The sequence below is a fragment of the Linepithema humile genome, chromosome 1 (assembly GCF_040581485.1).
Source record: "Linepithema humile isolate Giens D197 chromosome 1, Lhum_UNIL_v1.0, whole genome shotgun sequence".
NCBI lineage: Eukaryota > Metazoa > Arthropoda > Insecta > Hymenoptera > Formicidae > Linepithema > Linepithema humile.
In genome coordinates this window covers 3,842,260-3,855,624 of record NC_090128.1, presented here as the reverse complement: position 1 = coordinate 3,855,624, position 13,365 = coordinate 3,842,260, and the positions used below count along the sequence as shown (strand labels likewise).

The 13,365-nt window shown below is 32.6% G+C and overlaps 2 protein-coding genes across 4 annotated transcripts; one reads left to right on the top strand and one right to left on the bottom strand.

Moving 5' to 3' along the window:
- Positions 1-2,551: 2,551 nt before the first annotated feature.
- On the bottom strand, positions 2,552-6,822 carry LOC105674637 (ester hydrolase C11orf54 homolog). 3 transcript variants are annotated; one of them, XM_012371116.2, is made up of 6 exons: positions 6,701-6,822; positions 4,660-4,760; positions 4,483-4,581; positions 4,233-4,414; positions 3,648-4,074; positions 2,552-3,551 (listed from the first exon to the last, which is right to left on the bottom strand). In XM_012371116.2, exons 2-6 carry the CDS (start codon positions 4,751-4,753, stop codon positions 3,184-3,186), a joined length of 1,170 nt encoding a protein of 389 aa, XP_012226539.1. In that variant the 5' UTR covers positions 4,754-4,760; positions 6,701-6,822; the 3' UTR covers positions 2,552-3,183. The 3 variants fall into 3 exon arrangements, with proteins under 3 accessions (XP_012226539.1, XP_012226536.1, XP_012226537.1); XM_012371113.2 differs by lacking the exon at positions 6,701-6,822 and adding an exon at positions 5,258-5,418; XM_012371114.2 differs by lacking the exon at positions 6,701-6,822 and adding an exon at positions 5,235-5,395.
- Positions 6,782-12,541, top strand: LOC105674636 (poly(A)-specific ribonuclease PARN). Its single transcript, XM_012371112.2, has 12 exons — positions 6,782-6,923; positions 7,040-7,253; positions 7,373-7,648; positions 7,732-8,014; positions 8,208-8,329; positions 8,462-8,688; positions 8,926-8,995; positions 9,075-9,130; positions 9,274-9,360; positions 9,428-9,629; positions 11,864-11,961; positions 12,024-12,541. Exons 1-12 carry the CDS (start codon positions 6,905-6,907, stop codon positions 12,107-12,109), a joined length of 1,740 nt encoding a protein of 579 aa, XP_012226535.1. The 5' UTR covers positions 6,782-6,904; the 3' UTR covers positions 12,110-12,541.
- The last annotated feature ends 824 nt before the right edge of the window (positions 12,542-13,365 follow it).

Here is a 13,365-nt window from a genome sequence, read left to right as displayed (position 1 = left end):
TTGTATAATATTTAACCCTGGAAAGATATAAAAAAGTAAATCACTTACCGTAGGGAAGGAAGAAATAAAAGTACACATTTACACAAAAAAAGAATTTTGCTATTGCAATAAAATAATCGTTGCATATTAAATATATTAGCGGCAGCAAATTCTTTTTTTCCGTGTATTAATAATTTTTTTTTTAATTTTATGTATAATCTTTTTTTTTTAATATTTCTTTTCTTCTATATTTTTTCTTGTATAAAAAAATATATAAAAATATATAAATATATAACGCATTTTGCAGGTTACATATTTTCTAATAATTTTTATAATTATAATCTAATATAAAATTATATAATTAAAAGAACAAGTACTTCGTTTTTTAAAAATAAATGTACGTACAACTCAAAATAAAAAAAAAAAAAAAATACGTGAGAATATTGAATTAGAGAATTGAGAAAATTTTGATATAATTACTATAAAGGTTTGCAAAGTGTCTCGAAAGTATGTATATTTTTACACTATTGTTTGATCCACTATCTCAACAATAAAAGACAAATTAAACTAACTCACCAATCGATGCGCAGCAGCGGAATTGTCGTTCTGTTGATCGGCTTATTTGATGATCTGTAAAATACGAAAATAAATCAAGATTATAGTTGCGTTCAAAGTAATGAATATTTACAACATTTTCAACAAATGAATGAATTATTATTTACCGTAAAGTTGCTCCGCCGGTGCCCGATGCTCCTTCTGAGCCTCCTCCTCCTCTCAGTTCTCACAGTTTTCGCAGCCCTCGCAGTTTTTCAAAACACTCACACGCGATCGCAACGCGAATAATTTTCACGATAATTCTTTTAAACACTTACACGCATTGTACGCGTGCGTTTTTAAATACAAAAGTCGCGCGACCCTTTAAACGGCACTCCCGATTTTTATTACGCATTTTATTACGATTTTATGACACGATATTTTACACACTCCCGACGCGATTTTGTCGTGAGGACAAAGATATAACTCGGATATCGAAGTCGCACGGAATACGCGTTCGGCACTCTGCGCCGAACAATATGTACGTAACAGGTAATGATGGAAAAGGGAGAGGAAGGCGGAAAACTGTAAGGGAAAATAGTGAGTGATAGGGGAAGAGATAGCTCGATGTGCGAACCCGTACGAGTGCCGCGTGCGACTAATAAGGGGCAAAATACCACAGGATATTTGAAGGACTTGCAAAGACTTAGGCAACATGCGCAGAAGAGATACATGGGTAATGCGAAGTAGGATAACATATAATAGCTGGATAGAAAGAGATAGTGAAAGAATGGAATGCGTAAACAGCGTGACGTAAACAATCCCTAAACGCTATGGTAAATCTTGCTTTCTGTACAGTTAACACAACACGAAATATTTTTCACCTTACAAAATTCATTAGAAAATAATTTTAATTTCGACAGATAAATTATTATCATATTTTTTATCGTTTTATCCTCAAAATCTTCAGATTTATTAGCATTGTTTAAGATAGTAATTCATTTCAGTTAATTAAAATTTCGCGAAATTAATTGTCGTCAATTTTTCGCTGAATTACAGCGTTTTGAAAATTCGGCACGTGCGCCGTCTATAAATAGACTGATGATGCGCCGCGTGAAATGCGTGGAATGCGGAGGTGCTATTAATAGTTGACCTAGATTGATCAATCAAGTCATATGGAAAAGGCAATGACCTGAATCACCTGCATAGATCGCGTGGCAGTAGCCACCGGTCGGCCTACGTCGGAATCTTTCGGGAGATCACGTGCGCATGGATCGATTATCAGGATTGTCAATCATGGAAAAGTGCAGTGAACAAATATCATATGAAAAGAAAGAATTTAGCACGTTTTATAAGGCCAGAATCATTTATTTCAGGTAATTAATTTGAAAGATATTATCAATTAATTACAAAAACAAAATTAATCCTTTCGATACTTAACATAACAACGCGAAATAGATGCTGTCAGCTCGGTTTGCGAAATTTATAGGTTAAGATGGCATGTACATATGCACTTTGTGATTGCTAGAAATGTTTCTTTCAGATAGCATATGTATGCACAATGCTCTACGCGAATATTTTTTTGTTCTATATATCAATCTTTTGTACCGTAAATATTAATGAGATTGTTGCCAGTTATTGTAATGCAATTGCCATATTTTCTAAAAAAATATTTTGTATTCTATGTATTTTTTTAAAAAGTTATTTAAGTTATTTATTATTGACGTATATACATATTTATAAGTATCTGTTTTTAAAAATGCATTTGATAACTGTGTGAGTATACTATATTAAGAGAATTCTGTGTTTAACTCTATATTTTATTATAACTTAAGAAAGTACATTGTGTTGAAGGAGCTTCTTGTATATCTTAAATATAATAAACGTTGTTAATATCTTGTCACTCTAAACTCTAAAATCACTTTAGAATGGAAAATCTGAGATAATTTTAAAATTACTAGAAAAGCACAAATGCATCGTATAATATTAAGTTAATATTTTAGTATTTATGATTAGTTGATTATTGTAAATTGGTTCACAGGTTTGTTACTTTAATATCAGACGATAGCTGAAAAGGTCATAAGTCTACTAAATCGTTAAGTAAAAGAGGATTACTTTGTTGTTTAAGAAACTACACACACAAAACAAGAAATCTAGTATTTTAAATCATTATATATTCTAAGGATATTATATATAACGAACTCTATCTAGTAAGGAAAGTGATGCTACTGTCCCGATTTTGATGGGCTTTAAATATGTTACAGAATAACTAAAGAGATACAGAGTTTATTATACGTTATAATGTTTTATAATATATGTTTTACTTGGCAATACGTTTATAATATGTTTGACTTGACAATTTTTTCGAAAAAACATCTAAAAAATCTTTTTTTTATCGAATTGTAAATTTTAACGAATTAGAAAAAATAATTTTACTTATTTATTTTATTTAAAAAATTAATGACCTAACTGTATAATAATTTTGACAAATATTAAGAGATCAAAAGCTACCAATATCAATTAATGTATAAAGTCAAAAATATTGTTTTATTGTTGAGAGTAAAAGATACATATAATAATTGCAAAATAAAAAAAAATACAAAAAAATATAAAGCAAATTATTTAAAGATAATAATTAAAATATGCAAAGTTTGCGAGTATGTAAGAATGTCACATGTCAGGACAACGAGCTTGTAAATTTACATCAATATTTTCTAGTATAAATTGATCAGTCGGTTCGTGCCAAAACTCATAGATGTTTTCTATCAGAGAAAAATATCCCAAATATTCTGTCACATCCTTGCTATTCTTCTCGTCAAACATCCCGCATGCCTCATATTGATTGAAAGTGCAGAAAGTAAGATATGGATTGTATTCGCTAGTTACTGCACCAGCAACTACTAAAGACTCCGTGGCTACATTCTTCCGATAAAAGTTTGCTTCAATGATCTCTACATTATCTAATGGATTAGGCGGAAATTTTGGCATTATTGCAGTTGTAACATTTCCGCCCGACATCACAAACGTGCCACCCAATCCTACAAGATTAGACATAGAAAATTCATTTATTTGATTACCTCGTGTATCTTTTTATTCGTGTTTTTTTTTTACTGTAAAGAATTGTAATGTCCTACCGAGAGGAGAATTTATGAGTCCTTTTATTTCTCTAAGTGATTGGTGTAACGCTGCTGTGAAACCGAGTTTATTGATGCATTTTTTGACGTGGATTTTTAGAACTTGCCCTGGTTGGCCTTCGCTAATAAAGCACATGCCACACATAACGCATTCAGGATCAGGATTGTTTATAATACATGACGAAAATGTATAATTTTGTTCGTATATGGGATCCAAAGCATATACTAAAGACAGCTTTTCCCGAGTTTTTCTTTCATCACGTGTGCGATTATCACTTCTTGATTTATAACCTATGACATCGTTTATACTTCGACGCTCACGGAACCAAGTCGAGTCATCCTTTTCCAGAAACACAAATGCGCCGCGACTTTCATTCGTTACATTTATCTCTTCGTCTTTTGGCGAGAATAACAAGTTTATGAAGACCTGTGCAGTAATAGCATTGATGAAAAAAATACAATAATAAAATTGAAGATTAAAGTATAATTAAAATTCACGGAAATTATCAAAGTTTAAAACAAATTAATAATAAAATAGTATAATGAATTTGTCCTGATATGTATGAATGCATCAATAATATTTACCGTGCACATAACTTCCTGTGGTGCCATTGAGAAGCACAGACTTGATCCAAGAAGAAAAGTATTCTTATTGCGTTTTATTTTTCTTAAGATCTTTTTGAAATTGTATATTTTCTCGCTTTGCGGCAAAGGATACATAGTTGCAAATTTACCGGTAATCAACTGTCCCGTATTGCCGCATAATCCTGTAAATATAATGCGATGATATTGCGTTTTTAATGCACAAAAAATTAGAAACGCTTGAAACACTTACCTGGTGCAACGAAACGATAAGGCGGTTGAGTCAGATCGGGGCAGTCCACGCATTGAACTGTGACTTCTTCGAAATAATCCTTTAATTTTGTTCTCAGAGCTATTATTACAAAATAAGGTATGAATTATTATATAATTTTTCATTTTCCGAATTAAATAATGATCATTATGTATATACCACTAATGAAGAATCCTAATTCAGGTACATGACATGATTTTTCAACAAATTTGGGATTTTTATTTGACGCGGCTGAGTCATCCAGGCAGTCCATTGTACAACTTACAGAAAACACAATATCATTAAACAAGTATATGCGGCCAAAATATAGCGATCAAGGAATTAATAATTTGTAACAGTATGGTAAGATTTCTAGTAGAACAGATTTACAAATTTGAAAAATAATGACACTGCATGAGAAAAATAAAATGAATATGCTTTAATAATGACATTGCAATATAATAATAATATTGTATTTCATACATGTTACATTATTATTGTTTTAATTTAAATATAAGTAATTTTTGTATTAAATAATTTCATTACTTAAAAGTTGTTTTGGGTTTATCTTAAATTATAGTTTTAAAACTCTAAGTTTTTGAATAAAAATGTTTAAACATTGAACTATTTAATTATTTGCAGTTTAAAGTTGTAATTTAACAAGAATTCAACAAGATATTCAATATGAAATAACATCTCGGCCTGCCAAATACATTTTAATAAAAGGTATGTGTATATACATGTAATTTACTTACTACAGTGGAATATATATACGTACAGATAATGCAGAAAACGTATTAGATCTACCACGAAGTCAAATATTGCAAACTGTTGAAAATATAATTTTTATATTTCAAGAATTAACACTTAAATATCAGAGAACTGCTACTTATTCAATGTAAACTTATTCAATGATCTCATAAGACATTTCTCCAAAATATAGAAAAAAACCATGTAAACAAGTATAAGATTGTAAGATATGAAATAAGATAGCCATTGCTTATGAGAATTTACATTTTTTCATAGGAATAAAGAACTTGAACTTAAACGAAATTTTAAATGATAAAGCAATACTATTGAAAGTTTGACAAATAATATTTAAATGGTTTATAAGTTAATTATTTATATCCCAGGCAGTGTTGCTAGACGGGACGCTTTTTCTCGCGCATGCGCAGCGCTGCAGCTATGAATCCAGCGGTGTATACGGCTTATAGTGTTGGGTGCTGGCGCGAAAAGTTAGACGTTTGACAGGCTACAGGAGAAAGTTAGGTGAGTACATGTAAAAAATAATAATATTTATATCATATATATATTTATATGTATTTTTTGTTACGCGAAATATGGATAGTTCAAAAGGAGCCATTAAAAAGACGCATATTAAAAATTTTCAAAATTCTTGGTTAGCTGACGATTTATTTAAAAGATGGCTGGCTCCTCATCCTACGGAAAATAAGGCAATTTGTAACTTGTGCAATATTACCATTAGATGCTGTAAATCAGATTTAATACGACATTCACAAAGGGCTAAACATATTAAAAATTGTGACAGTAATTCTCAAATAAGTCAAAGCCAAAGCCAACATTCCAAAAATTCTCATATTGAAAACGTTAAACGAGCCAAAATTAAATTAGCAGCTTTTTATTCTGAACTTAACGTTGCTCTTTATACCGCAGATCACTTAGTTCCTTTGTTAAAAGACATTTGTATAGATTCTTCAATCGTGCAAGATCTTTCACTGGCTCGATCAAAGTGCACCAATATTATTAAAGAAGTTCTTGCAAAGCGGGAAAATAATTCTGCCAAATAAAATATTTTATTGTTATTAAAATGTTATTAACAATTATTTAAACATTCTTTCCTTTTTTAGCTTATTTTTTATTAATATTATTAATTATTTTATTATTATAAAAATAAACATAATATTTACATGCGTTTAATTTATTATTATTTTATTACTTTTTATCACTTTTTAACGATAAACAAAATTTTCTAATAATTTTTTAATAGAAGGGTCTACAAGTGCCCTTTTTTTTCCCTCAATTAGTACACCGTTGAGGCCGATTCTCAAGTGCGTTCGTGAAAAAAAGCGTCCCGTCTAGCAACACTGATTCATGCACGTTTAGGAAACGTATATGAAATGAACATGGGCTACTTATGTCGGATAAAACAACTTTATGTATTAGATAAAAATAGTCGGTAATATCATTACTCTTCAATTACCTCCGGGCCCTATTAATGGTTACGAAATTTTAGAGTTGTTGGTTCGCGTCGTGCTCGTACTTTTCATTTCCACGGTTACTCGTGCACTGGCACACTCGTCAGCAGTAACAGTGTAACGAAACACGCGTACAGGTTACGTGAATTTGTGGTTTTACATTAAATCATGTGTGTGCATTAATGCACATTAACGAAGTAATATAAACAATGGAAGTAACTTGCTCGAGTAAGTATGTAAGCGTATGTGAAACAACTCTGAATTATCTCTTTGCTCATACAAATGAGATGATAAAGTTTGTGAAGTATCATTTGTTTTTTCTCAATTTAATACAATCTTCGTAGATTTTCAAGAGGTGCTGTCGGAATTGGATGATGTCTTACAGAATGCTACTTTTCTCAGCGTCGACGGTGAATTCACCGGCCTCAATTCAGGTCCAGAAGCTGGTCCCTTTGATACGCCAGCTCAGTATTATGCTAAGCTCCGGGCAGGGTCTATGGATTTTCTTCTTGTGCAGTTTGGTTTATCCGTTTTTACATATGACCCACAAACAGACAAGTAAGATATTGTTGCTAAATTTTATATACTAATAATTTCATTAAGCTTCAGAATAGAGACATTAAAAAAAACATGTAATCAAAAAATAAATGAGAAACAATGCTTTTTTTTTGTTTTAGGTACTCTCAACGATCTTATAATTTTTATGTGTTTCCCAAACCAATGAATCGTCAGGCAGATTGCAGATTTATGTGTCAGGCATCCTCCATAGCCTTTCTTGCAAATCAGGACTTTGATTTCAACAAGCTTTTCAAACACGGCATACCATTTCTCAGTGCGAATGAAGAAGAGAAACTTATTAAACGGTTGGAAGAAAAACAAAAGATTAGAGAAGACAACAATTATGACGTCATTCCAATATCAGACACTGACAAGCCTCAAGTAGAGGAAATATGGTACTCTTGTTTTTATTTTTTAGTTTTAACAAAGTATACAAAATTTAAAACATGACTTATAGTAAATATTGTTGCAATTTCAGTTCTAAGATAGAAGCTTTTCTTGCATCAAATGAAAAAGAATTAACAATAGATAAGTGTAATGCATTTATGAGAAGACTAATATATCAAGAGGCAAGAAGCAGATGGCCTAATAAAGTGAGAGTTGAAAGTAAAGTTGAAAACACTTGGCACTGCCTTTTAGTACAGAAGGCAGGTTCCAAGGAGGAAGAAGAAGAAAAGGAAAATCAAAGACGCGAGAAGGAGAAGCTAGAAATTAGACGAGCTGTAGGACTCAGCACTCTTTTGAAGAAAATTGTAGAATCTGTAAGTGTATACGTATCTATTCACAAAGAAATTATCATCATCATATCATTGTTCTTGAAATAATGAAATTTTTGTATAAGTAACATTTTCTTACATTAATATTTTTTCAGAAATGTTTGAAGCAGATAGAGTTACCGCTTCATTTTGTGTGCAATGTTTTCTTACAATGTAAGTAATCATACTTCAATTTTAGGGAAAGATATTGGTGGGTCACAATATGCTGTTGGATCTATGTCATATTGTGCATCAATTTTTTACGCCTTTGCCAAGGGACTATCTGGATTTTAAGAATTTGATTCATGATTTATTTCCTAAGTAAGTTGCAAATGATTGTGTTTTCGCTTAAACCAAACATTCCAATTTTAAATGTTATTTACTGTGGTTTTTAAGTTTTAAAAATAAAATTTATTGTAAATTCTTACTTTATCTTTCATAATTTTCTTTAAGTTTATTGGATACAAAAGTCATCTGTCAATCGCAGAACTTTAAAGAACGTGTGTCATCGTCAAATTTGAACGTATTATTAGACATTGTGAGCAAGTCACCTTTCTCTATTCCTGATGTGGAGCCTATAGAAGGACGTAGTTATTCGGTATCGACAGAGAAATCACATGAAGCTGGGTACGATGCGTACATCACTGGATTATGCTTTATTGCATTATCCAATTATCTAGGTCAGTAGTACATGAAGTAAAAATAGCAAAATTATAATAGATTGTACTTGTTTTGATTGTATTTATCTATTCCTCTAAATAATTAAGTGTATTTTTTGATACAATAAAAAGTCTATATTTTTATTTTAATTTATTACACAGATAAATTAAATATATTAGTTTATTATCGTTATTATAGTAAATGATCGCATAATTTTTGTCAGTAAATATATGTTAAATCGTTACTTGGATTTTTAGGCACACTGCAGAAATCTGAAAACGCCACAGTATTAGCAAATTCTCCTTTGTTGAATCCTTTTCTTAACAAGTAAGTAACAATGTTTTGTATTTTTATTAAGATCTCATTCTTCTCATCGATTTATTTCTAATATAAATTTATTTTACAGACTGCCTATAGCAAGATTGAAGGATTTCCCATATGTGAATTTAGTAGGAAAAGATCGTAAGTAGATCGTGGTAGTAGAATATTATTACAATACCTGTATCTTTATATAAAAATATATTGCAGTAAAATAATTAAAATCAGAAGGGAAAATGTATTATCCTCATATAATGATGAGTAATATGTTTATTTTTCTTTTCCAGCAAATCCTAGTAGAGATCACGTATTTCACTTAACATTCCCTAAGGAGTGGAAACACGCAGATATAAGCCAACTTTTTAGTCCATTTGGTGAGTATTGTATTATATAAACAATATTATTAGCGTATTTGTTAATAAATAAGGATCTTTTTCACAGGAGGTGGATATATTTCGTGGTTATCAGATACGTCTGCGTACGTAGGTTTATATCGTCGCGAGCAGGTTGGCAGCGCGGTGAAGAGTTTAACCAAGCAAGCTACGAATTCTGTCTTCAATATACAAACGTATTCAAAGTATCAAGCTACTTTGCAGACTAATGTTTCTGTTGAGGATCGCAAGCGGAAGTTGTCATCACCTGAGTAAGTTGTTGACGTTATAAATTTTCAACAAAACGCTCCGCGCGTCGCGATTCTTTTAGGCTGCTTTTGTGAAAACTAGTTAATTTTTTGATTTTGGACTTTATACATTCTCTAAAATAATTCCTCTAAATCTATCAATTGAAATCAATTCGAAGCTTAACACAGTCTCGGTTAACTTTGTCCGTAAACGAGTGACTTAGCAAGGAGCATAATTTACATGAATACGCACGAATCGTGTAAAGCTTTCGCGATATGGATATATATATTTGCACGCTACATTGCAATCTTGAAAATTGTACGCGTTCGTGAAAAATGAATAGTCTTCATCGCAATTTATTTTCTGCCGTAAGCTATCACGTTCGTGCGAGATATATTAAACGGAAGGATGAATAACGCGTTATGGGTCCGGTATGATTCCAAGACGAAGGAGGGAGTGAGACGGGGATAAGACCCTAGGCGGCCTCTGCTAGGATTTCCTGTACACGAGAGATTTGCATAGGGCTGTAGACCTTGTTCTGAATTAATGCACGCGACGCTTGCTACAGGCTTATCTTGTCTTCTTGCTCTTCTCCTTCTCCCTTTCCCCTTCCGCTTCCTCTCGTACCGCCCTGCACCATCTTCTCTTCCTCCTTCTTTTGCCCTCTGGTCCGGTTTGCAAAGTATCGTCATCGTATGAGTGACTGATATCTTCTACGAACGCAGTATTGAATAACGTGTAAACGTCAAGTCCGTGTCACTTGAAATTTTTATTTCGTTTTTGTCTCATTTTATCTAAAAATCACAATAATACAAAGAATGTTTTTGTCACCCTGCGATCGCGTTCTTACTTTTTCGAAGTTTCATGTTATATATGTTATACATGTTATATGTAATGCTGAATTCATCAACAGTTTATTGGAAATTGATTAATGAAAAACTTGAAAGAGTATTGTTGAATATCAAAATCATATCAATTCGCGAGAAAATCTTTGCGTTTGTTCGGAAAAAAAATCTGCTCATGATCGATGCGCAGATATTTTTGATGCCAAAGTGTACACATATTTCCCAGCAGCAATAAGTAGCTAATCGTGCGTTTAAAGTGGCGTCTACGAGAAAGTCTTTAACGAGGTACTGCGGCCGCAGTAATCAATACGCCAGGCGCATGTTCCGGTCAACTGTCGTTAGCTGCGGTCTTCGTTCACTGCACGGAGCGCGTATACGTTTTGTTTTGCAGTCAACTAAATAGTCCCGACCGCATTGTAGTTACAACATTGATTAGTCTCGCGGGCAACAAGATATTAATGAATCGCCCACGTGCTCGCAATCACCGCGCTCGTAATTCTCCCCGTTTTCATGTTACGTACGCGCAAACGGCGAATGTCGGATGATAATAAGTCCCTGAGACAAATGATACTTATATTTTTATACTGATATTTTTGGGTATAATAGCATAGTCGTTGAGGATACAGAATTTGCATTGAATCGGGATCAATTATTAATCAATTATTAAAATAAAATGTTATGAAAAAAGGCCATTTGACTTATATATTATTACAATATATAAGAAAGGGTCTTTGCTTTGCAGACGAATAAGAATATTCAGTAAAAGCCGCAATGCTGTAAATTATCGCGCGGATAAAAATTTAATCGAGTCATTTGAACAAAAGTGTTGTAGAAGTCCAAAATGTATCTCGTGGACTCGTCGTCTTTTAATTATCAATAATATTTCATTAAGTTTGCAATTAAGAGCGAAATAAGTACGAGCGTGAGGTTAAATTTAAATTTAACAGAGATAATCATATCGATGAGGGAGCCAGACACCCGTGCGCGGTAGATGCAATCGCAAAAGAGAGAGTTGAGCCGGTCGATCGCTCGCAGTTGTTTATTGGCATTATCGTACATTACGCTCGAAGGAATTCACTCGTGCGCATTGGGGCTGCTTTTGCGGAACTGTTGCTGCGAGCAACTTGACAACTTATGAATATGCAGCATCACGTGTGCGCGCGCGCGCACACGCGATGCACGTGTGCGCGTACTCTCTCGTTAAATACAGCCGATTGCAGTAAAAAGAAACGGTACAGTCGTCGTGAATGAGACTACGGGCTCTCTTACATTGCACGACTGCCGGAGTCTATAAATTGACTAATTATGAAAATGCATTCATCGCGAAATGCCCAGTCATCATACTTACCTCTCGCTAATAGAATACATTCTTGCTCGCGTGATATAAGAAAGGAGACTATTATCGTCCGCAGGAACACGGCCGTCAAGGATGATGAGAAATCGGCTGCCAACGGCGCGAAGACAGTTGTTGACGACGACGACGACGACGACGGATGGAAAGTTGCCACAGGTTGGTATTATGCACGCTCTTTATTTTGTAACTTTGCATCAATCCCGATTTGTCGCGTACAGGCAAGAGGCGCAAGAAACGCAAGGATCAAGCGGCGAGCGGCGCGGCCGACAAGAAGGCCTTCGCGGAAAACGACACTTGGGATTAGTCGCGGCTGTTCCGCGACTGACATCTCGTATGCACGTGATACGATATGCAGCAAATGCAGAAATTCGGAATCAAAATGCACCTTTGACTTCATCGGATCTCGCCTTAACCTTCGCCTTCGACGAACATCAACTGTGTATGTGATTGCCGAAATACTTCGATTTGAAATAAATTCTTTATTTCTTATAATGTCGAGTGTATTTGTACTTAATATGCAATATCGTTATATTCATATTAAGGATCGAAATTCAATTTGTTCTGCATTTAAGTTTTCATGATTTTTTTCAATTTTAATGTTAGATTCTACGATTATCCTTTCAATGCATTTTTGGTGTTCCACAATTCATTACAATGAGTTACTATTTTTCAATAACTGAACAATTCAACATATTTATATTTTTGTTAAATAAAGACATACATATTTACAGGTGTATACATTTGTATTTTCTTTACTTGAATATAATATTATATAAGACGATCTTACATTACATTCGAAAATTGATTTGTTGATATAACGACTACATTTGCGAAAATTCTAGTCGACAGTTTTCAATTAACGGTCATTATATCAGTTGACATTTAACAATTTAATCGAAATGGAAAAGTATATAACAATTGAAAAGTAAGTTTTAGAGCTGCGCGATTTAATAATTTATAATTCTCTTATTAATAATTCTCCGTGCTTGTGCTCACTACAAATTAATATTCTAACAAAATTAATTTGTGAAATAAAATCTAGCTAGAAAGCTAATGTCAAGTTTTAGTAATCATGTATTTGCTTTTCGCTTTGTTTATTCGTTGAAACGAATTAAATATTGTAAACGCATTGAGGAAGGACACAACGCGCGCGCGGTGATCTAAACGGTTATGCCAAACCTAATTAACTTTTTAACTCATTTATTCGACATATATTTATCGACAAATAACATGTGAAATAATACTCAAAAGATATGTATTGCTATAGAATTTCGTTTTATATATATATATATATATATATATATATATATATATATATATATATATATACGCTTTACGCTCGGCTCGAATTTAATACAAATTATTTTAATATATCAGCCGATAATTTCAAAAATCATCTGTTTATATTAAATAATTATTACAAATTAATTTCAAGATAAAAAGTTGACACGTTTGCGAAATGATAAAATAATAGAAAGTCTTAATTGAATCGTAAAATGTATTCTGCGTTTTTCTTTTACAAGAAAGAGAAATTTATCAACGGCAAATATTTTTTTGCTT